Source organism: Anopheles merus, unplaced genomic scaffold (genome assembly GCF_017562075.2).
Source record: "Anopheles merus strain MAF unplaced genomic scaffold, AmerM5.1 LNR4000388, whole genome shotgun sequence".
Lineage (NCBI taxonomy): Eukaryota > Metazoa > Arthropoda > Insecta > Diptera > Culicidae > Anopheles > Anopheles merus.
The window spans coordinates 1-27086 of NW_024427968.1; the positions used below are offsets into that span (position 1 = coordinate 1).

Below are 27086 nucleotides of genomic sequence, written 5' to 3' on the forward strand. Positions count from 1 at the left end.
AAGTTCTCCTCAGCCTGTCGCTTGCGGACGGGACGATTACCATCATGGAATCGTCCGTCGATAATTCAGGCATCCGGGGGGGACGTTTCTGTCCCCTCGCAAGGTGTGGCTTCCGGGTGCAATCCTGACGAGCCGGAGTACTACACGGCAAGGACCTGCACATCGGAGCGACGGTGGTAGTGTTTGCACATCGCTTTAAAATCATCAGTGCCGACCTGTACGTGTATCGGTACATGCAGGCGTACCCGGAGATATTCTCCCCGATCGCTATCGACAGTGTGCGTAACTTTCTGCTGGCCGAAGGCCATCTCAAGGACGATCTGCGACGGGCGACCGAAGAGGAGTACCAGAAGCTGGAGCAAAGTGACGGCCCATCGGAGCAGGGCGAAGTGCAGAAACGTCTGGGCCGGATTTCAGATCGGTGACTCGAACGGTGCTTCGCCTGCGCCGATCGCTTCACCGCGCGCTTCACCGGTACCGTACGGAGATGCGCAATCAGCTCCCTTTGCAGACCGCCGGAACATCCCTGCCCCCATCCGATCATTCCCGACGAAGAGCTGCGGAAAGCGTACCACACCAACGAACCGACGAGCTTGCCATACAGGCGTACAACGTGCCGGAAGATCCGGCATCCTCACGGCAAGGGTCGCCGAAGAAGGCTCAAAGTCGGTCCATTTTCAAGACGACTGTTGAGACGGAGAGACGATACCTTTCGGCGTATGAACTTGACGTGCACGTCAAGGATTATCAAAAGGATTCTAAAACACATACACAACACTGTACTACACACACATAAAAAACCACACGCACGCACACACAATACACACTCCGAAACGCGCACACGCGGCTGCTCGTCAGCTGTTCACGTACACTTTTGTTTACCTTCTGAGCCGGCATCGAGCACAGCTACATACGCAGGCACAAAACCACTGTGTCAGCGAAATGTCATTCGAATCGCACAGGGTGACCATTTTTGTGGCGGTTTTTATTTGAATGGTAGCAAACGTTTTGCACGATGTGGCCTGTAGTGTGTGGGAATGTTTTTTTGCTTTCTTGTCCTGAGAATTATGAAATAAAATATTGCAGTATTCATTTGGAAGCGTTTACTTCGTGAACAAAATCAGCACTTTATTCAATACAACAGAGGTCGCTGATTGCAACGGTTATGCGCCCGCTTGCCATTACCATAGCAACCGGAAAGCATGGTCACAACAAACCGGTGTCGAGAGTTTGACCTACAAAATTGTTATTATCAAAACACAAGCCATTCTTCGCAGCTTTCAGTCAGTATGGATCCGGAGCAAACTAAATTTACACTAAAATCCAATGCACCAATTGGATTTGAATCCACACGCAGTGAAGATACGCCCCAAGTTCGTCCCAAACATGACATCGGGGTAGATCCTCGGCCATTTCCAACCTCCACCGATGGTAAAACGGAACCGAAGGAACGGAAAGAAATTGCTGCAAGTATCAACCGTGCAAAATACGTGCAAATGAATTGCAATGCCGTGTCCGATAGCTGACACCTACCATTCTTCCATATCTTCTTCTGCAGACTCAAACGGTCAGTGCACCACGGAGCAAGAAGTTTGCAACCTACGATGACTCCAAGCTGGTCTCCTTCATCCGCAAGGTACAGCCAATCGTGGAGGAGGAACTGTCCCACGGTATGACCCCGATGTTTGATTGCAATGATAATTTGTACGATGCTTCCGAGCGCTATCGAGTGTGTTGCCATCAGGAGCTGAGGCTTCGTAACCTAAATCCAGACCACGCGGTCGAGCAACCGTTCTACGTCGGTGCTGCCGCATGGCTGTCCATACTGACGCGAGACGCTCCGCTATTGGTGGTCGCCGGCAGCCCAAACCACGCAGCATGGTGCGACCATGTCAGCTCGACCGTTACCGTGTTCTGCCCGAAGCGGGACCGCTACGGTGCCTCCGTACAGTGGGTAGAGCTGAGCAGCAGTCCGGTGAAAGCGTGCATCGAGTCGCTCGAAACGAACCCTTTCAATCGGGACATGTTTGCGGGTGGGACCGAGTCCGGGGACGTGTACATCTGGCACTACGAGCTGAACCTGAAGGTGGAGCGGAACTCCTTCGCCGAGCTACACTCGGAAACGACCGACTGCGGTAAGGTGGTGGATATGGCATGGGCACGCTACAACGTGATGTCCAAATCGGACTACGCGCTGCTTACAGCCCACACAGACGGTACCGTGATACTGTGGCGCGTTGGGAAAACGATCGTGAAGGATAAAATATTCAACTCAGTGTGCCGTCCGCTAACGGGCGGGCACTCATTTTGACGCAGATACTGACCACCTCCAACACGGAGTTCGTGGTGGGATGTGATGATGGATCGTTGCTGCTCTGCTCTACCACGCAGTTAATTCCGCTGGGTGGTACAGCCACTTCCGCCGAGCGCACTGTGGTCAATTCCTCACCTGCTGCTACGGGCACTTCGGCTGGCAAGGGAAACTTCTTCTCGCCGGGCACGATTGAGCTGAAGTGTCACTCGTTTAGCGTAACTAGTTTGCAGAAGATTGAAAACCGTCGCCAGGAGCTGCTCATTAGCTGCGATCTGACCGGCGAGGTGTTGTTCCATGACATTACAGATAGTATCGTAAGTGTTGAATGGGTGCAGGGAACCGGGAAGTATTTCTAAGAATTGTTACCAAGCTACTGTTTTCAGAACTCCACTCCAACACTCATCATAAAAATGCCACTCCCCTTCAAAACGCGCATTGTCTGCACGAATGATACGGAGTACATCTTTTCTCCAACCGGAAACGGGCTGCTAGAGCTGTACCGTATCGGCAGTGGCAAGGTGGACACGGTGGAACCATCCGTACCGTTGAAAGGCTCCCCAAATCTTATCAAAATGTCCGCCAATGGGTAAGAGAGGCTTGTGTTACTTGGCATCATCTTACTGCAAGATAATAATTACTGTGATTATTCCAACAGAAAATGGCTGATCACCGGGACTTATGGTGGAACATTCATTATCTACTCGGTAGCGATGGAATTCTGAAGGTGCACCCCTTCAGTGATAAGAGACGGTTTACTGCAACGCATTCCTTGCTCCCCCTGTCCTGAAGTACGTAATTTTAGAAATATGGCTTTGAAACGAAAAATATAAGCAAAACGGTCCTTTTATCAATAACAATAAAAAAGCTCAATTCAATATTTAGTCAAACTTAGTTTTGTAATATGCATTGCGCTATTAGTGTACGTCCTATTGTTTATTCTACAGATCATCTAATTTTCTCACAACGTCTTTCGTAAAATTCTTATTTTTCTAAATCATGCGTCAAGTGTAATAATATGTAGAAAAAAAAGTAAAGAAAGAGCTTATTAACAATAACAAATTGAGTCGAAGCACTATAAATAATTAAAAACATTGAGCTACGCTAGTGTACATCAATCAGTAACAGGTCTGCTTGGCGCTTTCATATAACAGCACTTTAGATTTAAAAAAAAAAACATAGTTACACCAATTAAACAATTTAAACTACTGCATCAATTTAAAAAAAACATGTCAAGAAAGGCACATCCGCTCCTGCACTGGGCACAACATTCGAGTTCCTATGCGCTCTCCCCCCTCGACGTGGACGGTTGCCTTTCCAGCCGAACGGCAGGTACAGTGAGCCGCCCTTGTTGCGGTGACGGTTCCTGCCTGTCCGATGAGTTGCCGGACGACGAGCTCCAGTGTACGGACGATAGTCGCGATTCACCCGAAAACAGCCCCGTCTCGGTACGGTTCGTAGCCAGCGGGTCAGTATTACCGCCATCGCCTCCCATCCGGAGGCTACTTCCACTGGCGGTCGATTTGCTGGCAACCGGGGTGGACGTGCGCTGTATGCTTTTGCCCTCCGTAGGCGTATGCATCAGCAGCTCCTCCCGGATCGGGCTCGAGCGGGAATTGCTTTCGTTCAGCCGGCTCAGATTCAGCAGCGAACGTAACAGCGTACTGTGCGAACCACCCTGTGAGCTGGACGATACGGACGAGAGCGACTGTAGCTCGGACTGGGAGCGCACCATCAGCTCGCGCATTACAAATTCCGCCAGATTGAGTGGTTTCCCCAGGGCAGCACCGTCGGCGTCGTTCGCGACGGTATCATCATTGGGGCCGACGATCACCTTCTTCCCATCGGATAGTGAGGATAGTGGCGATGAGTCACTCGACTGTTGGTCCTGCTGGGTGCGCTTCAGCATCGACGAGCCCCACCGTAGGCCGGCCACGTTCTCTAGATCTCGTTGGAACGAGTCGGACAACTGCTGCAGCGGGAACGAACTTGTTTCCTTTTGCGGAACATTGCGTGACTGTCCTGTTTTGGGACGCGGTCCGGAAGGTTCTTTATCTGGAGTTTGTTGCTGCTGCTGCTGCTGTCGTAGCTCCACCGCTCTAGCTGGTTCTTGCGCTTCCGACAGCGGTGTCGATCGATTAGAGTTGTCGAGCGAATTGTTAAACGGTTTTACGATGATGTTCCACTTCCTCAACTCGGCCACCACATCGGGCAGCGATGTGTCGGAAGCAGATTTGTGTGTGCTCTCCCCTGATGCTGGCTGTAGCGTCGCTTCCCCATCCTCCGTTAGGTCAAAGGCCGGTGCAGAGCCGGGGAACTTCCTGTACGCTAGCCGATCATTCACCCGGTCCTCCGTCGTGTCAAGCCGCAGCTCGGACCGCTCGTTAGTGTCGGTCGTTTGCTCCAGCTCCACGCGTACGAAGGATGCCGTTCCCGTGCCGGATGTTGCACTCCTCACGTACTCCTCGTAGTTCGGGAACCGATCGTACCCAATGTCCGGGGCCGTGGCCGCCTCGTTAAACAGCAGTCGATTGCGCGCTTCAATCAGCACCTGTTCGGCAGCGTCTGGATGCTCGGCGGCCGTCGTAGCCGAAACCGTCGAAAGATCGTTCACTCGTGACGTCGTGGCGACTGCCGGCGTGTCGACCTCCGGGATCGTGGACAGTTCATGCATCGGCAGTTCGTCCGGTAGCTGGGGGCTGAATCGTGCTATCGCAACGGGCGGCGTGTTACGACGCAGCGCCCCAACACCGACTGTCAACTGTCCCCCCTTCGGTGGTGGTGCACTTATCTCCGCTACCGCCGGTTTTGGAATGTCTTTCAGGAATGGTTCGAACGGAAGCGGCTCCTTGCCCTGGCTGCCCTCCTCGGAAGGACTTTCCCGTATGTCCGAGGCAGTTAGTGGGCGCGACATCGCAATACCACTGTCCTTGCTGAGCCCAATCTGCTTGGAGGAGATTATGTTATCAATCTCCTCGCTGACCGGATCATCCGTTCCGCCGAGCGGTGCCGCGCTGGAGCCAGCCGGAGGACCGGGTGGTGATAATGCAACGGCCGGGGGTGTAGTCTTTTCCGTCTGCGATGGTAACGATGGTTGCCCAGCAGCACTAGCACCGATCGCGGCCGGTAAATCCATGTACTTGGTCGATTCCTGCTGCTCCAGGGACGACAAACTGTCCTCGATCAGGCGTCGCTTCTCCTCCCGCACCTGATTGATCATTTGCGACAGCTCGGTGATGCGCTGGCTGCAACGTTCCGTCAGCTGGGAGTATCGTTCGAGAATTTCCTGCTCCTCCCGGTCGCTCAGATTGATCACCTCCACGTGGCCCTGGGGCGTAATGATTTTTGCCACCTTGGCTGGTGGAGTGTCCCGTTTGGGCGATTTAAGAATGGATTTCAAAGAGCCTTCCTTTACCGTTGGTGCTGAAGATGGTGGTAGCGCTGCCGGTGGTGCCATTGCTACTGGTGGTGCAGGGGCGACGGCCGATTGGGAAGCGGATTGCACCGTCTCCCTGTTTGCCGCATTTACTGCATCGGAAATGGAAATATGCTGACTAGCTTCTGGCTGCTTCTTACTCGCCTTTGCCTTCGACAACGGTACCTCGCTGACCTTCTTTTGCTGCTTGTGCATCCGCCGCTCTCGGCGTCGCAGCGTCTCCATCCAAATCCCTTCCACCCGACTAATATCGGCCTCAACCGAAGACTGCTGGTCATTAATCATACTATCACCATCCACCACCGTCCCATTACTACTGCCCAACGTGGACTGGTCCGATCGGCGCAGCGTTTCATCGATCTCCTGCAGGAAGTTGTAGTTTTCATCGATAAATTTCTTCAACCGATGCATCCGCTCAACTTCCTGCTCGTTCGGGGCGATAGGCGTGGCGGGATGGGTGGCCACCTGCTTTCCGCCACCAACATTGCTGGTTACGTTCACGACCGACTCGTTTGGCGTGGAAACGCTCGTCGTGCTAACTCCTAGCTGGTCGATCGATTGCCGCGACATGCCGAGCAAGCGGACAATGTACTTCATAAGGTGTGGATTTAGATTCGCTTCTCCGACCGCTGGCTGCGCTGCTTTCGCCCCACTTGGCAGGTTCTGTCTGCGTTGATCGTCGCCCTTCTGCAGCTGATACTTTGGTCCGGCCGTACCGCTCGAGGCAACTGGCACGGTTGCTTTGACCGGTTCGCTCTCACCCGGCGGCCCGTGCTTCTGCAGGATCTTCAAGCTACCGATCTTGGGTGGCAGTGGCCTGTACACTGTAGACGTCGTCGAGGAACTGCCCGGCGACAGGTCGACCATTTGCGTCGATGGTCCACCCCTGTTGGCTACCTTTTGCAGCAACGTGTCTTTTCGTGTTGGCAATGGCTTCATAATCGGCTGACTCGCAACCGGTGCCGCTGCGGGTTGACGCACTTTGTCCACTCCCTTAGCTTCCCGTGTTACCTTCGACGGTGATGTTTTCTGTTGCACAGTTGCCTTTTTCTTCCGCTTCGTTGCTGTCGCTTTCTCGTTCACCGTGATGATGATCTTGACCGGTGCATCACCCGCTCTCCGCTCCTGGACCGATTCACACGAGTCCTTGCTCATCTCGCTGCTGATGCTGCTGCTCGCGATAGACGACGGTTCAACGACCTCCACATCGATCGCTCCCTTTTCACCCTTCGTTTCTACTTGCACCATCTTCGGCTGCTTCGCCTTCGGCTTGTTGTTCTTTGCGTCCTTCTTACACGTCTGCTCCACCTTCTGCCCCTGCCTATTCCGCTGCAGCAGGGCCATTTTCTCTTCCAGCTGGCGACCCAGCTCCTCCACCTCGCGCTCCCGCTTATGCAGCAACTGCTGCTGTTCGAGCAATTCCTCCTGCCTCCGTTTCATGCGCTCCAGCCGATCAATTTCCTGCTTTGTGGCCGGCTCCGAATCAGCTGCGCCATCGTTCGCCAATTTCTTCGCTTCATTCGCCTTTTCGCGTGCAATATCCTCCGTCAGCAATCGGCGCTGCTCGTTGATTTGCTCCAGCAGCTCCTTTAGCTTCGCTATTTTGTCCACCCCACTGCCGCCGACAGCTTCCGAGGGCAGCGGTATGCCGGGGCGGTCGAACGTGTCCAGCACGATCGAGGCACAGCTGTCGGTGGAAATGTCCTTCTGTTCTGGGCGGTTCGCCCCACTGCTGCCGTACCTCGTTTCCGCCACGTTCACCACGGACGGCCGCACGGTTGGCCGGCGGGCACCGTCGTCCGGCTGGCTCTGCACGATCGGGCACGTTACGAGGGCGCGCTGCTGCAGCAACTGCTCAATCGCTTCGTTCGCTTTGCGCTGGCGCGTTTCGGCCCTTTGCTTGAGCGTCGCTTCCGACGGTATACCGCTTTTAGTGGGCTGAAATAAAGATGGAAGTTTTAGTACATTCGCCCCGGAAACTCCCATCCGTGCACACGCCAACACTCACAACTGCTTGGCTTTTGAGCCGGTTTTCCGTGCGCGTTAGATTGTCCAACTCTTTCGACAGCTTCTCGTAGTCCTTGCGCGTTTGCTGCTTTTCCAGGGCCGGTTTGGTACGATCCACCGTCGGTTTGCTGGAAAGAGCAACACACATGTGTAGTAGACAATACGAACAATCTGCTCACTTTACTCACCTTCGCGCTTTGGCAAGCTCTTGCTGCAGCAGTTCGTAACGATTCGCTTCCTCCATCCCGGTCGGATCGTCCTGCCGGCGTTCCTCGCGCTGCACGTAACCCACCGGCTGATCGTACTCCCGGCGGTACATTGTATTACAATCGTAGTATTGCACCTTTGCACACGCCGCGTTCGATGAGGTGGTAGTGGTGGTGCTGCTACTCCCCGACATTGCCGGTAGCACCGCTTTACCACGCTTGTTGCTTCCAACGGTAGTGGCCACTTTCGGCACTCCGTTTGTCGCTGCCATCGTCTTCCGGGGAGGCATTTTTCGCGGCGATTCGCACGGTCCACCGGCATCGTTATCGTGCGTGAGCACTGTGCTTGTGGGAAAGGAAAGAGTATTATCGCTCAGATCGTCAAACTGGACCGTTTTCTGGGTGCCGTAGCCGGATGCACCACCGTCGACCGGCTGTCGTGTAACGTCCAGTGCTGTCGTGTGATGGCGCTGCCGTCTTTGCTGGATCAGCTCCGTTATCTGCGTAAACGGTTGCAGCAGTCGACGGGTGGGTTGTTCCTGGTGCGATCGTAAGTCACTCGGTGAGGTGAACGCGGTAGCACTGTACTCGTGCCCCGCTCGCGGGATGTTCTCTTTGTCGAGTTGCCGTGTGCCCGTACCTGTGCCTGCAAAGAAAGCGGACTCGTCCTCCGATTCGGACAGGCTCGTTGGTGGTGGCGGTTTCCCCTGCATCGCGGAAGGGTTCCTTCGTGCCCGAAACTGCTCGTACGGGCTGGGCGTTGGTTCGCTGGATGTATCACAGTCCTCTGACAGTAGGGGATTTTTCGGTTCCATCACTTCCGGTGCGCCGACCGGTATCGATGCCTGCACGGCAATGGATTTCGTCGGTACGTATGGCTTTTTCCGCTGTTTTGCCATTTTCTCCGCCTCCTTGCGCTCCCGCTCCCGGGCAGCGTTCGCTTCGGCCACTTTACCCCGCTGCAGTGCAACCGCCTGCTGGGTGGCCCGCTTTTCCTCGAACCACACCGCGCACTCTTCCGCGGCTTCGGCTGCCCGGTGTGCCTCGCCAACCTCACAGACGCTGCGCGCGTACTCGTCCTGCAGGTGGCGTATTTGCTGCCGCTTCCACGCATTTACCTCGTTCCGCTTCGTTTGCTCAATTTTGGCCAGCTCTTTCTCCTTTGCCAGCTGATAGTTTTGGCGCACTTTTGCGGCCAGCTGTTTGGATTGCTCGCGAACCTGCACAAGGCACAGCGACGAACAGCAGGGGTCAGGGAAGAAAGAAAAAACTCCGCTTTAATTCGTGATAAATGTGAGAGAAATCCTTCAACCCAACCCAAACGCCAGAAAAGTGACCACAACAATTCACACCAGACCAGCGCACGCAGCAATTACGTCACCAGCCAAATAGTGCCCAAACATTAAAAACGAGGTCAACGATTGCGCCACTTTGCCTGGACCAAATGGAAACGGCGTCCCCTCTCCCTTCGACACCGTCGCCGCCGCCGCCGCTGTCTTCGCTACACCACATACCTGCACTAGCCGACGGATGCGCAGCTTCTCGTTCGCGATCTTACGCACTGATTCGAGATCGGCCAGCGGATTGGCCCCTGCCGACGACAGCGGATCCACATCGTGCACGGTTACGCCAACGGACATGACGCTTTCGCGAATGCATTCACGCACGCACGCACGCAGCTGTCCCCGTCTAATTGCGCGTCCTGCGATCGATCGAATGCGATAAGCATGTGGCAACGGTCAAACGCGATGCTTCACCGTTCTTCACAGGGAAAACACACCACACATTCTACCGGGGGTTGCTTTGCGTGTTCGTTATTTATGTTGATTCGTGGTAGCAGCGGCTCTCGTCTGATGTTTACGCGTTTCTTTTGTCCATATTTTGGATTTTTTTCTGTCTCCGCTTTCGTACCCGCAGTTTGGAACGCAACGGCACGCTGTTTGAAGGTACACACGCCTGACGTTGACCACAGTACGCACTTCGTTCGTTCGCTGGTAAACACTTGGCACAACACGCTTTGTTTGTTCGGATGTTGTTTTGATAACTGCTCTGAAAAATCCTGTTTTTGTGGGAATTTTTAAGCGTCTACTGTGCGATAAGTAATAAACAATGTTTTAATAGAAATGGAAATAATAATTTGTCTCGCACAGCTACGGAATGTTTCAGTTTGTTGGCTATGAAACTTTTGGCGTCCTGCTCGTGTTTGGCAGCTTACCGTAGTTTCTGTATTTGCCGCTAGAGGCGCTATGTTCCATTCAGACAAACTGACATTTGCGAGATTATTGTGCGTTTACACGTTTGTAACGACGCTGTTTTTTTTACTTTTTCAAAATTCAAAATTTGATTTTTATCTAAATAGGGCTCATTGTTTTTTGAAAATAATGTATAATGCCCAAAGCTGTTAACATGTTTGAAGTTATACTATGTGCCTCCTTCAACTATTTCTATAAACATTCGATTGGTGTAGTAAAAGACGAATCCGTTTAAGAAGAAAATAAAAGATCACGATCGCAAGTTACATTTAAACATCTCAAATAGATTCTTTATTAGGATCATTTCTCTCGATTATAGATGCTTTGTAAATAAGAGATATAAACGTTCATTATGAGCGAGCTGGTAAAATTTGCCACGCCGCACACATTACACAGCTTGTATATACGGAGTTTGTTTTATGAGTGCACGATCGCAAACATACGTGATCAGCTAGCTGCTACTGCTATTGTAGACAGTAGTTCATAATATGTTTTTGCAATCTTGTTTCAATCAACCTGCTCCAAACGTGCGTTGTCAACTTGATTTGCCCTCCCTCGCAATATATACGACTGTACAAATTAAATTCTCTCATTCCTTCTTCTAATGCATAATTGCTGTACCGGCCGGTGAACCAAACATTGTAATACTTCTGCAAACGAATTGCCGACATGCATACATGCTGAAATCTCCCGCTTGCATCCCGTTGGAGTTATCATCACTTGTACTACGGTATCATTTTGCTGTGGTCCTATTACCATGATTGTACCCATCCTACTAGTCCACCACTTTATATCACTCATATCATATGTAATCGAATAAAATAAAATAAAAAATGCATACACAATCATGCCATTACTGTCGCTCGCCATGTACGCACCGCTACACACATACTAGTACACCCGGGGGAACATGTTCTACCCGTACAGTTGGCCACTTTTAAATGTCACAGTAATCGGTAACACAGTCCCAGTGTGCAAATCTCGTTCCAAGTACACTAAAGTAAGAAACAGTCCAAATGAGATCGCGATTCTCATTTCTCGCCAACAAAACTACACAATTCTGCTTTCCATATCAAGGTATGGCAACCGTGGCAGCACAGACGTGACAAATGATAGGTTCAACCCGTTGGCGAAGGTCCGGCAGGGGTGAAGGCTAGGTCGCTACATTGCGACCACTAGCTGTCCCAAATTTCATCTCGTTGCTTTGCTGCAAGTCGTTTCCGTTCTGTTCCGAAAAGGGAGAAATAAAGAAATAAAGGGTAAAACACACGGACAGAGCGTATAGTGCGCCTTCCTACCCTACCTTTGGCTTCACGCAGGACACGTCGTTCGTTTTCACGTTCCTCCGGGGCGGTTTTTAGCTTCACGCCGAGCGCCGACGATACCATGCGGCGTGCCATGGCGGCACACGTTTCCGGACGCTGGCGGTACGGTTGAAGCGAGCTGGCACATTTGCGTGCCTTCGAGCGTGATTCGGCCGTCGCTTCGCCCAGCGGTTTCACGCGTGCGAACGAAAGGCCAGTGGTGAGTACTTCGGCAGCTGTTTAAAAAAAAAAGAGAGCAAGAACACATCATTTTATCGTGTAACACGAAGTCAATCGTAGCCGTTCACCATTCCCCTCAAGGCTTACCAATTCTGGAGCTGCTAAACACAGCCAACGCGTGCGTATCGTCCACCCATTTGATGTCGAAACCCGATTCCTTGTACTGCGAGAACATCATCATCAAATCTTGGGTCTTAAACTCGGCCGGAAAGCTGGACACCTCCAGCACGTGCGGAAACTCTTCCTCGTTCAGCATAGCCTGCTTGGTTTCGTACGACTGTGGCAAGTACAGAAATGAAAGCGAAAAATGGTCAATACACGCGTGCGGTAGAGCATTTTACCGCGCTCAGCTTACCTTATAGTCCGACTGAGGCGTCTCGATCGACACTTTCCCGACAGCCGTCGTGAGCTCTTCGAGCATTTTCGGATTTAAACAGTCACCATTGTCGTCGTACATCGATTCCCAATCGTCCTCCTCTTCCTCCTCGGTCGATGCTACACTGCCGCCCTTAGGCGCGCTCGTACCGTTCGGTACCGAGGCATCCTTGGCCAGCTTTCCCACTCCAGTCTTGGTCGGTTTCTGCCCTTCGCCCTCGGCCACCGGGGCGGCAGCAGCAACGGTGCGTTTCGCCTTTGCCGGCTTCTGCACTGCCGTGGGTACCGGCGTAGGTTCGCCAATTTCCAGCACGTCCGAATTAAACGTCTGCTTCATGATGCGCCGATTGCTGCGATTGATTTCCTGCGACGCCCGCCGCAGTTCCTTCTCATCGCGATCGATCTTTTCGGTCGCCTCGTTCGGATCGGTGGCGATCAGCAGGCTGGCGGGCAAGGGTGCCGGTGCCATCGTCCCATTGCGCACATTACGATTGCGTTGATTGTTGCGCTGCATCGTTGCGGCCGTTTCGGTAGGGCTACGTTCCAAGCGAGTCTCCGGCTCTTCCGGGCACGGTGGGGCGTTCTGTTCCAGTAGCACTGGGCGTGCTGGCTTTTGTTCCGATTGCTGCTGCTGCACTTCTAAGCTATGGCTTCGTTTTTTAAACGAATCCAATGAAACCGCTCCTACGGATTCGGAACCGTCCGACGGAACGTCTATCACAGTATCACAGTAGGGCGGTGCGTCAGTAGCGCCGCTTGGCAGTACCGAAGATTTCGTTCTACCCTTGTCCGCCGCTCTCAATCCTTCCGGATCCTTGGAAGACGCTGTTGCAGGTGGTGGCAAGGCAGTGGCGGCGCTCGCCGTCTCACACGAGGCACCAGTTTCGGGCAGCTGAGCGCGACTGGATGGCGTGCGCAACAATGCTTTGGCTGGGGATGGGTTTACTTTGTCAGCGTTGCCGCCATCGGTCGCGTCTGGTGGAACGGACGACTGCGGATGGGATGCTGCGGCAACTACCGGAGGCGTCGTTAAGCTACGACGCGCACGGGGAACGTAGACGGCACGGTCCGGACGTCGCTCACGATGGGGACGGTTGGTCCTAAAACGGGGGATGAAAAGATTCGGTCAATTAAAACTAAACACAAGAAAAAATGCGCTATTGCGAGCAAATTCCATCCCGCACCGGATGAATCTACAAGGCTCACCATAACTTACCTTGCAGTTGGCGAGGTAGCTGCGATGGCGCTGCTACTTCCGGCACTGTCACTTCCTATCCCCCGACCAGCGTCCGGTACGCGCGATAGCGATTCCTGCCCACGGCTGGTGCTAGTTTTTTCGTCCGCTCCCGCTGTTTCCTTTTCGGGCAGATGGCCTTCTCGGGAATCTGGTGTGCTTCTTAATACTCTATCCGGCACAGTGCAGTCGGTGGTAGTGGTCTGCAGCAAAAGCTGCAATGCCTGCTGATGGTGAGCCGGTGGATGCGGATGATGCTGTGCGGAAGGCCGCAAATGACCGTAATCGTTCGGATGCTCGCAGGCTGCCGGCGGTGCGAGTTGGTGGACCACGTTTTCCGCTAGCTTCAGTGCGCGCCTTGCCGCCGGTGGACGATAAATTCCGACCACGGGTGGGAACTTTACACCGGCACCGTTGCTGCCAACCGGTTGCTGCAGCTGCTGCTGCGAATCTCCGTACGTGTCTGGGTGAGGCGGCAAACCTATGTGAATAGCACAAAAATAAATGTAAGTTTTATTGGAGTTGCACACGGTGTTGAGGCATTTTGTTAATAGTTTTGTCGACTTTAATTAAGATTCAATTGGAGTTTTAATTAACCACATGTAGTGCTGGTCATGGGGACACTGACCATGACACATCTAGCCGGGTAAAACCTTCATGTACCGAAGGCCACTCCTTTTCCGAGGAGTGGACGTGCTTGAAGTTGGTTGGTTTCGTTTGCATAACCACCAACCAACTGCCACGTGTTGCCATGTGTTTTTGCGCGTATAAGAGCGTGTGCGTGCTTTCTTCACAGCGTTGGCCTTGACTGGTATTGTTTGCCGTTCACCGTTGTCATGGAAGCGATGTTCGGCAGCAAATCGCACTTTGCATTCATCGTTCAATCTTCCTTCGAATGGTGCAATAGACTAAGCTAGCATTTAAATTCCCCTGGCCAAGATAACGCAAAAAAACTCCTTTTCTTATGTAGCCCAAAGCCCATCGTGCCCACCATGCGGCCCCGACCGTTGTTAGGTCCCGTTCATTACGCGATGCCTACAGATTGTGCAATTGCGGTGGTTGCGTTGGTAGCGCTCTATCGGAACGCGAACCGTTTTTCCCGCTTCATCATTACGCCAGTCGTGGGTGGCGGCGTATTGGCGCCTCCATAATCCAGTGTGTTTTATGGCTCTGTGTGTGTGTGTGAGTGTGGAGTGCAGCCGAAAGTGAACTTTCCTGGGCAGGAGGACTGCATCGACTACTGTGCCACCCCGTACGAACGGCGTGCGAAAGGAAGGAAAATGACCAATTAGCGATGAAATGCGGTCACTGGGACCGAACCACCAACTTTCCAACCATTACGTTCCACACCAAAATGTTGGCGCATTTTTTGTGTGTGTTGTGGTTGTTGTTGCTGTTGTGTTGGGTGGGCTCTATCGCGCTACTATTACGGCTTCTGATCTCATCTCGGTGGCGCTACTCACCGCACCGGTTACATCTTTAGCTCCCATGCCACAAAGAGATCCACACGATTGAGGGTTGATCAGCCACAGAGGTAAATGAACAGAGAAGGAAAAAATAACGCGCTAAAGTCGGCCAACAACGCTTGCTGTGGGCTGGCAAATGTGAATGGACGGTGTAACCCAAAAAATCCATTATCTAACCGCGCGGGCTTGACCTTAAAACACTTTCGATTTCCTTTTCGTAGCTTCGCTGCCGGACGAGGAGAAGGGGGGGGGGGGGGGGAGAAAGTGCGGAGATGATCGGCGACGATTGGTGCAAGCGAAAAGCCATCGATTCTTCGCAAGCTCGTAAATTAACCCCGCGTGGCATGGCACACACTACACTTTGTATTCCAAAAGGGCATGGCGCAGGGGATGATGCATGGAGAATTTTAAAACAGTCACAGCGGAGTGAAGCACGAGAGTTGATGAAAAGAGCACGACCGACACACCACAACTGTTTCAGTAAATTAAAGCAACACATAAATGTCTCTTCAAATTTAACCGATTTTTGTTTTTTTGCACGGTTCAAGCGCAAAAGCTTTCCTTTATCATCAATCATTTGAAGGTACACATTGGAAACATTAAAGAACGCTTCAAACTTTGAGGCAAACTTGGGACAAACTTTTCCTTTTACTCGACATGCCTAACATTCCAGCTGTGGGCAGCGGAACAGCATTGACAGCATTCCAGCGAGGCAATCTACGCTGTGGATTCCATTTTTTTTTTCATTTTCACATCTTCCAAACACCGGTTTCGGTTGTCACATGCGCATAAACAAATACACACACATACACATACATAGACACATGGAGACAGGTAAATGGGCGCGCAGACTCCTCTAGGCAAAAGCATGGCCAAGTAGCAAGTAGGCCCATTTTCCATCCACCTGTTTCTCGTTCACATTTCAGACGATGATGATGGTGGCCGTTAGTAGTTGGCGATGCTGTAATCACTAGCGCCCAGCTTGCAGCGACTGTTGTGTGCATTTTTTGCGTTTTTTGGGTTTGTTTTGTAATAGTTCACTAATGTTGCACCGTATCGTTCTTCGCTGTCCAGTGTAAAGATATTCGTGTTCGATAAACGTATATGTATTTTTAATAATATGCGCACAAAAGTGTCACCACATGGATCACGCCCTTTTCGGTAAACGTGTTTCTCCGGCCCACACACAGACACACACACACAAAACACATGCATTATTGATTCGTTCACGCTCTGCTTTCGGCGAGCATTCGATGCTGCACTGCTTCCGGATGGTCGTTGCACCGCTGTAACACGCGATATATATAAAATGCCGCTCGCTTCCAGATCGGCAATTCGCACAGCCCGACGATTCGTGTGACTACAATGAGGGCGAGCCGGCATTAAGGGGCCTCCCTGTGTGGAGCGGTCTAGCGGATCCGGCGGGCTTTACTTCCGTTTCTGATGCTTCCACCTGCTTCCCCACGCTACAAAGAAAAGGGCGGTGAGCGGCGCACAATGGAAAACTGAGGGGATGTTGATTATTATGCCGGTTCCGGGGTTTATTCGTTTGTGGTGCACACGAGAAGAGCCCCGGGAGGTAAAGGGGGATGGGGTGATAATTATTAGCACGGATTCACACTAATTGAGGCAACGTTTTGTTGCCTTCATCGGGCTGGTTTATGCTGAAGAAAGGACGTGCGTGCGTATGCGAGCGTGTGTGTGTGTGTGCTAACATTGAAGGGCTTTTGTTTTATTTTTTCGGTGTGTTTTGTGTAGTGGCGTGCTAAATATTACCCGCCGTCAGTGTGAAGCAGGGAACAGCAGAGCGAAAATCTAACTGTATAAGTAAGTGTGTGGCATACAATTGGTTTGTAAATGTTTGTTTCAGTATTGAGTTTTAAAAAAACTAAAAGTTCTGATTTCCTAAATCTTCAATCCGCTTCTTCTATGCCCAGACAACTCTTGAGTTGAACAATTAAATGGGTTATATTTTTTCCAAATATTCACTTCACAAAATGGAAACGTTTTGCGACTACCCTTCAGTCACAAACAAACAAACAACCCTATACTGCTGTTTGTAAACAAACAGCGACCCTTGAATGAATCAAACTTCACAATAGCGCGTACAATAATTCCAACTTTTTGTTTCCTTCTTCTTACAACCGTGTGCCAGAGCTTCTTCCACGAGCCGTGCGCACACTGCGCAGAAGCGTACGCACACGTTCTGTCATCTGCCGGAATGCACCACACATACATACACACACGCTGGGTAGCCCTTACTGCTGCTGCTGCACCAATACCAATAGCAGCAATAGGGGTAGATTTTTTCCACTGTTCTTTTTCACACACACACACAAATCACCTTTGCAACCCATTTCAGTGAAGCACATACACATAGCAACGATATCTATTTTCACCTTTAGCAAACTTCTAAAAACTCATTTATTTGCACTAATCACCAGGCATCCTTACCACTGTATTAAAAACGCTTTGCACAGCCCTCGAGCCCCAGCGAGAAGGTTGAAAAGGTCGCACTCGTAATACGCCTAACTGCTAGCAGAGGTAGAGGAAGGTGAGCCGAACGCGAACAACGGCACGCACCACACACAACCGAAACACAGCAACGGGCAAACGCGAACTGGCCCGCAACGAATTGGCCAAGCTGTTCTGTGCCGTAGCGGTGTTCCCTTTCCCTTTTCACGGCACGTACAGTGCGGCGCTCCCAGCAACCGACGACAAACGGGGCGCACAAACAAGCTTCACGACGACGACAGACTCACTGACTGACTGACTGTTTCGCCTGTGAAGCTCCTCCATTCACGGACACCACAGCACACAGGGGTGGGATGGATTGTGCTGTTGCTGCTGCCGTTGCCTGTCTGCGGTCGAGGGGTATGCTGCTGCTGCTGCTGCTGCTACCCCTTCCTAACGAGAGCGTTCTGTACACGCACACCACTGCATGATATAGGGTGGTGATTCCGAGGGTGCAAAAAGCGTGAGTTGGTGTGTTTTTACCGTCCGTACGAATTTTTGCACGATGCGTTGGTGTGCGAGAGCAATATGCAGGGGTGTTGAAGCAACATAACATCCGACGACGGTTAAAATGTTACTTCTTTAGAAAAAGAATGAAGAAAAATATCTTAACTTCTACAACAGTCCTTTTATCAACACGTCACTTATTAAGAATTTATTTTCTACAATTTAAGCTCAGAATAACAGAAGACTCGTTTTTTTAATTGTTGCGTGCTAAAACTAAATAGTCAAACAGTTGAAGAAGAAAACAAGCATCTCAAACTAAAAAATACACAGGAGAACCCCTTATAAGGTTAATCCGTTCCAGTGACTCACTCGTCATACGAAAAACTCGCTATATGGGAGGCATTTTGCCTATATAATTTGAATGAAAAGTGAAATAATTGATTGCCTCGCTAATATGCTGATAAAAAAGGCAAATACGAAAAAATACCATTATTATCATCGGGGGGGAAATATGTATAGTTCACTATTTCACTATACTAGTTCACTATACTGCTAAAAATTACAAATTATTTAAAAAGTAGTCGATTGTCGATGAATATTTTCTTTAATATTTCCCAAAAGCATTCGTTGCTGTTCGATCTATTTTGGTTTGTGTGTAATAAGAGTTTGTTGTTGCGCTGTTCGGTATTTAATTGCTAATTTTTCGTGGTTATATTCTTCACCATGAATGAGGTGTTTAAGATTTCGATACATTACTTTGCATAATATCGACAACACAGTCGTACGATGCTCCTCCAACTGACAGCAATCAAGCCACAAATCAAGCAAAGAAGAATGCTAGATTTTAAGTTTTAGAATTAATCAACCGATTAAAAGAGGCAAATGAGGGCAATGGGCTCAAAGTCTCTGCAAAAAATAAACTGACAGCAATGACAGGGAAGACTTTTGCCTTCTTGAGCAAGTAGATCCAGCAAAGTTCACAAGACACATTCGCAAATATACCCCACATTCTAGCCTCACACAATTATACGACACATCCTGGTAATAGATTTATATTACACGATGCTTAGTATCGAACGTCTCGTTTGCCTGAGCGATAATCAAATGTAAAGAAATGCTCAATGTATACCGATCCTGATCTTGATTTTAGATGTGCTCTAAAAAAATGTATCCCGAACATGAAGAATATGGGGCTCGTTATGCGAGATTGTACTCGTTAAAGGAAAGGAATGTTTGCATTAGGAGCATTTAAAAAGCCAAAAAAGCTCATAAAGCGATTGAATAATACACTGATAATCCAAACCACTGCAGCATACCTTTCGCACCTCACACACACACACACACAAGAGCGCGGGACAAGAGTACGGCGAGGTACGATCGAGCAAGCGTAAGCGACTTTGCTGCAAACTGCAACTACTGAGGTACAAGGACTCAAACTGTTACGCCACATTGTTAGGGTAGGTGCAGGGGTGCAAACGATGCGGTTTGCAGCATTGCCACGCTTTTGCTTTCTACCGGTTGACGTCCCAACGCTACGCTATGCCAATGGGTCAGACCGCGGCGCGCATAAGCAGCTTACCGTGCAGCACCACCGCAGCACCGCCCGGCCGATGCAGCAGCGTGGTAACCATATTTCGTAATAAGTTTCAACCCTTCCCCTACTATCTCGGCCGCACGTAATGCGATGCTGCGCTCTGTGGACCCATGTGTGAAGTGTGGCCCACTTTGCATGGCGACGCCGATCGGCCGGCCGACGGAAAAAGTGATCGTGCCGTGATCGCGTGAAGTAATGTGATCACCTTTCGTGCAGCAGCTGCAACACCATCCGTTCGCACGTAAGATGCTGGGGAGGTTTGAAATGGATGGGAAAGAGGGGAGGGGCAGTCGTTTGAAAACATTGCGTCTTGAGTTCCCGTAGGAGCGAAAGGCAACTCAATGTATCCGAATTTGTTATCTTGATTAGTTGATGTTTGCTTGATGATTACTTGATCAGATAACAGCCGCTGGCGGGAATTTCCCCCCCTACTTATACAGCTAGCAGACAGGTATTAAAGATAATATCCGGATAGCCCAATGCACAAATAAACAAATTAAAATTAGTTGAATATGTATCCAATATCTATTTTCCAAAATATCCAGTATTGCTCTAAAATAAGTACGTGTATTTTTTTTGCAATTTCCCTCAAATTGTTGCATCTTTCAACGAGATCACTGCAAAGACACGTTATCGAACAGCAACAGCACCTTTTGCCAATCGCCACCACATTCCATTTCACGTTGCATAACAGGACCTACTGCTGAGCAAGACCTCCCGAAGCAAAGTATAAGAAAAGCTATGCGCAATAACAATGAGCAAAGGCCGATAGTTTTCCACCGTAAAGCACGCAACCGGACTGATTAATCGACAGCAGTTTAGTAACCAAAATTGCACACCGACACAAAAAAAAACAATACTCAAACGAATCTCGAACGAAAGCGAAAGTAGCAGCAATTTGGCAGAGCGTGAGACGGAAATTAAGGCGAGACCGACACTGACCAAGAAGAATAATGCAAAACCAACACAACGTAACAGAATTGCAAACGAAAGGTATAGTAGAGCGATATTAGACTAATAGTAGAGGGATATTGCATGTAAGCAGTAGAAAAATGACCAAGAAAAGGTAGAGAAATTATTTAAAAAATGAATATTCTACAATTTTCCACATTTAGATCATTAGTTCTCTCACTCCGAAGTTATCTATGCTTCTGCGCTAATTTCCATCGTATTACTTTGATTGTAAGAACTGTATCATTGAGATAAAAGCTACATTCACATGAATTTATTTTTAAAAGTCATAATTTGTCACACTTTTCTAATGTAAAACTGTATCACAACATAAACAGATAGGCAGCAAAGAAAGTTCAATTCAACTTACCCTTCAGTTTGTCGCCAAATGCAGTCTCCTCATCGATAAGATACGATTGTGGTGGTGCTGAGTTGGTGGTGGTTGCCGAACTGTGTTGCTGTCGTCGTTGTTGTTGTTGATGAACGCCAACAGCTCCACCACTCGGCAGCAGTATCGTTTCAGTGCCCATTCCGTTGTTGCCGTTTGGCTGATCTTCCTCCGGGTGGATTCGGTTTTCACCTGTTCTTTGCCCGCTCACCAACGCACTGTTGATGCTGCCGGTTGTTGTGGTTGTGGCGGGAGCGCTGCTACCACTACAGCCGCTACTAACTGTGGTGACGGTACTGGTGCCTCCGGTTGGAGGAGTCGTTGAACTACGCCAGCTGGTGTAATGTTGGGTCTTTGGCGCAGGTGTAGCTGATTCGCTGCTAGTTGATTCTTCGAAGCTGATCGTTCGTGCGGGAAGGAAAACAAATGCAAAAAAACATGATACTGCCATTAATGAGACTGCCAACACACAACACTCGAATCGATGCCTTTACTAAGTAAACCCTAAAACCACTCCTCCTCCTCCTACTAAAGGTCAGTGAATCTTCGTCGAACGATCGGCATTTGTGTTTGTTGCCTTGAAGGTCGAGATCAGTGCGTGTGGCCACATTGGGGGTGCCACATTCACCGTGCCATCCGGCACCGGCCGGACTCGTTGCCGCACCACCCACAGAGGTCGGTGGTTGCTTTCGAGGCGGCATAATGCACGGCACGCACCCAATGCCGCCAGAGCACACGCCAGACAAACCGCGCATCGTGCCAACCCGAGGAGCACGTACGCTCGACGAGCCCACGTCACAAGCCGATCCTTTTCGCACTACCCTTGCGTAACAATCTGGGCCAGTCGGAGTGTAACCTGAATTGGAATGAATTCTTCGACACAAAGATAATACCAAGCGGACGAAGAAAGCCATAATTCACTCTATAGTGTATCGGCTGCAGGTGATCGATAGTCGAGTATAAATGAAGTACTTTACTTTCAGAAAGTAACCCAGTTTCGCTTTCGATAAAATAGAAATAAATCACAGTGCTTTTAATACTATTTTTCAAATCGATGCCAAGATCTATTTCCATACTCGAAACGATTTGCAACGACTCTTGCTAAACGTAGCTTTATTCCAAGAGAAATTTCAAAAATTAAGCGAAGATGGTCAGCCAACAATGTAGAGCAGGGGTCTCCATCCTGTGGTGCGTAGCGTTAAAAGAAGTGATCCGCGAAATGATTGATTTTTCAATAGAAAAGCTTATTTATTGCAAAGAATATTGTGCATTTTTTCCCACTATCAAGATTACATTTTTAACATCTTATTGTATATTTAAACATATTTTTGAAAATAAAGTTTTGAAGTAAGTGCACAAAATATATGCCCTTAATATTTGGGCCACAGCAAATGTATTTTCAAAGCCATATGGTCCGTGATCCCAAAAAGATTGGAGAGCACTGATGTAGAGGACAAACTCAAGCGAATCGAACGAAACGCACCTGCGAAACACAACATTTCTTGCAATGATCCTCCTCGAAGAAAGAAGGCCGTCGCAGTTAAAAATAGAAAATTATATTTCAAGACCAATGTTGGATACCCACACCTCTACACTTTACACGTTCCTTTGGTTCTTCGGAATACTTTGCTTGCTATTAGCGTATTCTATCCAAAGGTTGCATTCAAAACTTTAGAACGAGTAAATATTGCACGTACACGTGAAACTAGTGGACTAGACTGACTGACCTCTCGACTAACATGACTCATTTTGCCGACCTTTGTCCTGACCGCTAGACTGGTTGAGTTTGATGAATGAAGTACAGCCTTTGTTTATAGCGAAAAGTCTATTTCACCCAAATATACCAACCAACCATGCAGCTTAGACGTAAAAATAGACTTCAACAGCCAGGCTAGACGTGGGTGCGGGTCGTTACCCTTGACAGAGTGCTACACTGCTTTTTTCAGCATTATTTGCGATGACAAATTAATCTTGTCGAAAGAAAACGACTCTTGCGCTTGATCGGGCGGATCCTCTGGGAAAGCAGTGTCGGAACCGGCCAGACTCACCTTTTTCCAATCGACGATTTGACGTCCTGAAGTAACTGATGGCGAAAGCACACGACCGTGCGCCGCTCGGTACCGATGCCAATGGAGAACGTCACGATGTCATGCTGGCTGAACGATTTACTTGCGCAAACTCTGTGGACCAGGAATCGGCGGTAGCTGCTGAACGGCGGAAAGATCAGTACACTATGTGGCCGGGATGAGAAGGAGAGAGAGGAATGAAAACGAACAATTAGAAATACTATTATCTTATTAGATAGTTAGTAAGATTTAAATTAAATTCATTAATGGCGTTAAAAACTGCATCAATTCCATTATACTTTCAAGATCGGCCGTTACAGAAGTTTTGCATTTTTTTATTACTCAATGTTAATTCGTTAGAAGCCTTTTCACTCTTTTTTGTAGGATAAAATGCTCGATGCATCTACATTATCAGCCTGATCGAACAACTGCCCAGCGAAGGGATCGTTTGCCCTACTCTAATTAACACCTTTCTCTCTAGATTCGCCGGATTCGCTCACCGGAAAGAAGCATTTCTAGCAAAAGCAATCGCACTCGAATGTGGAAACCCCTGGTGAAAGAAACGATAGCCCAGCAGTTCACACAACAATAGCGATTGGAAAGAAACACAAACACATAATTAACCCAAAACGCGATTGCTTTTACTTTGCTAGCACCTAATTAAGAATGGCCGATTCGATCGTTGGCTTTCCCGAACGTTTCTTTCTTTCTGGTGCGTCAAGAAATGATCTCATCATGCCGAGGCACCGGCCAGGATGGTGGGGCTGGAATGAAACAAAATAAAACAAACGCAAAACAACGGGCGATTTTTGGGCCAGTTACGTTGCTTTTTCCCCACCACCACTACGCCATGTGGTTTTCGTTATAAATATTTATTCCAAATCAGTTCGCAATGCAATGCCCTCGGCTGGATATGCGACTGGTAAAGCAAAAAGAAGCACTAAGTCCTGCAGAGTGCAAACGGTCGTGCAAAGCGATTGAGACATTTCATCCAGCAATCATCGGACCGATTATGAGGCAGTTAGGAATATGATTCGATTTTTTTTTTTGATATTCCTATGTGTTAACCAAATTATGCAAAAAACAAACAACGAAACAAGTTAATTGATACGCTTCCTTGTTGCTGTTTTGGGGGGAATTGAAAATGATAAATAGCAACGTGTCTGATTAAAATACCACTAGAAACGAGTACGGGACCGGCTTATGTTAGTAGCCATACACACATACACAAACCATCAAGCGCAAATACAAACTGCACGAAACGAAAATTGGCCAAAACCAGTTCTCTTGAATCGTGGTGCCGTAAACCGTAGCAGCGCGTCATTCCCTTTCAATTGCGCCAAACGGAACATTTGCGCGATAATGATTATGCAAATTTTTTCACCAATTTACCACCACTCCACACAAACAGAGGAAGCAAATGAGGCGCGTTACAGTGACTTAAACTTTATCTCTTCCTGTGGCAAATTTGCATGATAGACAGTTTTCAAGCTGGCCGTCGGTCTCGTCAATGGCCCGTCGGTGCGGGTAAGACCAAACACAGTTGTGCAACTTGCAACTAACCCTCATTTTGGTGGTGTGTTGTTTGTGGCCTTTATTTGTTTGCCCAAACCAATGGGGGCGCGTCGCGGAAAATCGGATCAGCCAATTACAACTAAAATCGCAACAATCGATAATGATTTGAAAAAGCATGCCATACAAACGTACATTCGACTGATTGATTGTTGAGCGATTTGTTGGTGTGCCGTTTTTGTTTTGTTTTTGCTGCTTGCTTTCCAGCAAATAGGACGAGAAATGTTTTAGCAGATGTAAAATTTAATCATAACCTAATGTACGATATGTACTATCCAACCAGCTGCAGCAGAGCAATGCGGTAATATAATCATTGGTTGAATAAACGAACTAAATTTTCGTGGTACAATCACATTTTACGGGATCGCAAAAAAACAGCCTAAGCTTAGTTTTTAAACTAGGTTCTTGATGACCTTTCACATTTTTTGTATTAATTTACCATTTGTAAGAGCAATTTATTACATATTAAATGTCTTGAAGAATATTGTTTGAAAATTTAGTAAAATGGGGAAAAACTGATAAAACTGTTTACAAGCTTTATACAATTAAAAGATCCATAGCTCCATTCATTAATTACTTCTTCTTCTTTGGCACATCAACCGTTATCGGTCAAGGCCTGCCTGTACACTACAAGTGGGTTTTTGGCTTTCAGTGACTTATTGATTTACCCATAGCAGGATAGTCAGTACTACGTATGGAGACACGGTCCCCATTCAGAGCTTGAACGCATGACGGGCATGTTGTTAAGTCGTGCGAGTTGACGACTGTACCACGAGATCGGCCATCCATAAATTACGTCACGTTCAAATTGATACATTTCGACATCCGATGTGTAATAAAAACAATGAAATGTAATAATCTATTTAACAAAACAGACGCAAAGTGTGATCTAAATGTTGCAATGTAGTTTATATGTAGTAAAGTAATGTTTAAGTAAACCTGTTATTAGGAAATCACTGTTCGTTTTTGTTAGTAAAGTGGTTTTGATACATTTATCATCTTTAATAGATTTTAAATTGTACAATAAAAAAGATTTTTGTGGAAATGAAAACATCTTTCACACACATTACTTATCTTCTCGCTACAAACAAGTTTCAGGCCTCGCAACCGTAAAAAGAGACCCAGGAGGAAAAAACAGGTAACCAAGAAATACCGTTAGCCTTTCCGCAGCACTACCACACCATACGTTCGCGTTCTGGAACCGCAACATGTTCGACCGGATCCGCGGGGATCATGCAGTATGAAATGTAGGGGGAGCGGGGGAAGGGAGAAGGTCAGCATACTTACGCCTTTGGGTTAGACCTTTCGACGAAGCGCCGGATGTCCAGATCCACACAGTACACGAAGTCGTCGTCCGCGGCGCTCAGGTACCGATTTACGATTGAATTATCCAGCTTGGCTTGCGAGGTTGTGAATGGAGAGCGCGGGGTGGCAATTTCGTACCAGCCCAACTGTTCCGTTCTTTTTTCCGTTCGCGAATCGGTGTGTTTGAGGAGCTGGTGTTGATAATGCTCACACAGCACAATATCAACTAAAGGTGCCTTGCCCGTTCGCTGCTGTACACTAGACGATGAAAATGATAGGCAGCCAAGCGGATCACTGAGATGGGATATCTGCCGCTGAAGCCACGTTAGCAAAATTATTCACACAAATGCGCAATCCCACGCGCACTGATGAGATGTTCTACCTCTGTACACTTTTCATCAATTTTCACACATCCATTACACTTCCGATCGGGCCCCGGAAAGAGAACTTTCTCGGTGTTGCTTAAAAAAAATTAACACAATATTCGTTTGCTTCGACTGCCACCTTATCACACGGTAGCAGCACAATCAAAAGCCACTCGCATCACTTCGTTTCAACACCCAATTTCACACGCTTCACAGCGACCACACAACACAAGACCTACTTTGGAGCTCGAGACCCCCCTTCAAACACGGGGCGGTCCGTTGCCTGTTGCCGTAACACCACTTTCCAATCCGCTTTACATTACATCTCTTCCGCACGTGCGTTGGACAACCCGTTCTAGAGGATGGATAAACCACTTCTGCCGCGGTCGCTACAAACTATAAACGAATTCGCCCGACGACCAGAGATCGTGACCTACCCGCGCACTGGCCAATTCAACGTTTCACGGCCGCACAGGAAAGCAGCAACTCAAAAAAAAACTCTGAGCGAAAAACTCAAAACACTAAGAGCACGCACGGCACCATCGCTGTAAAGATGCGTTGCGAGCGAGTGTGTGTGTGTATGTGTTGGAAAACGCGACCATCGCCGCTTTTCCACGTCCGCTCCGTAGTTACTCGTTTTCCGCATGCATCACATTGGAAATACTTTATACACACACAGCAACGATATGGGGAATTTCCCTTAGCTCCCGGGGGGTATGATTAGTGTAAACAATCGCACGATGATGGTGTTGCAACTAATTTTCTGCCGGACGAATGCTCATACTGTACTTTTATTAGAATAAATTACTAGATAAATTTAACGCACCAGCGAAATAAATAAATATCACGTATGCTGTTTGTATCAGCGAATTGGAAGGCACGATTGAAACTGTACAGTCAAACTGTCAAACGAGAACTGTCAAACCCATGTTTACCTTTTTTTGCGTGTCATACAGGGGTTTTCGCTTCTTCACAAGACCGGGCAATTCTTTGCATTTACATATGCATTTGAAGTGTTTTGAAATTTTGAAATCATGAAATCTTTAAAAATAT

At 48.7% G+C, this 27086-nt stretch overlaps 2 protein-coding genes and 1 pseudogene across 3 annotated transcripts; 1 reads left to right on the top strand and 2 right to left on the bottom strand.

Moving 5' to 3' along the window:
• Positions 1–1211: 1211 nt before the first annotated feature.
• Positions 1212–3185, top strand: LOC121602277 (annotated as a pseudogene).
• A 147-nt stretch (positions 3186–3332) lies between these two features.
• LOC121602276 lies at positions 3333–10148 on the bottom strand. Of its 2 annotated transcripts, XM_041931033.1 has the most exons (5): positions 9475–10148; positions 8601–9180; positions 7943–8300; positions 7756–7882; positions 3333–7685 (listed from the first exon to the last, which is right to left on the bottom strand). In XM_041931033.1, exons 1-5 carry the CDS (start codon positions 9598–9600, stop codon positions 3591–3593), a joined length of 5286 nt encoding a protein of 1761 aa, XP_041786967.1. In that variant the 5' UTR covers positions 9601–10148; the 3' UTR covers positions 3333–3590. The 2 variants fall into 2 exon arrangements, with proteins under 2 accessions (XP_041786967.1, XP_041786966.1); XM_041931032.1 differs by having other exon boundaries at positions 7943–9180.
• A 338-nt stretch (positions 10149–10486) lies between these two features.
• On the bottom strand, positions 10487–26006 carry LOC121602275 (AF4/FMR2 family member 1-like; the record flags this gene model as incomplete). The annotated part of the gene is made up of 8 exons (XM_041931031.1): positions 10487–11437; positions 11516–11752; positions 11844–12033; positions 12112–13231; positions 13348–13846; positions 20708–21123; positions 22774–22956; positions 25651–26006. Coding segments are annotated over 8 exons (3051 nt in total), but the record flags the coding sequence as incomplete, so codon positions are not given.
• Between the last annotated feature and the right edge of the window lie 1080 nt (positions 26007–27086).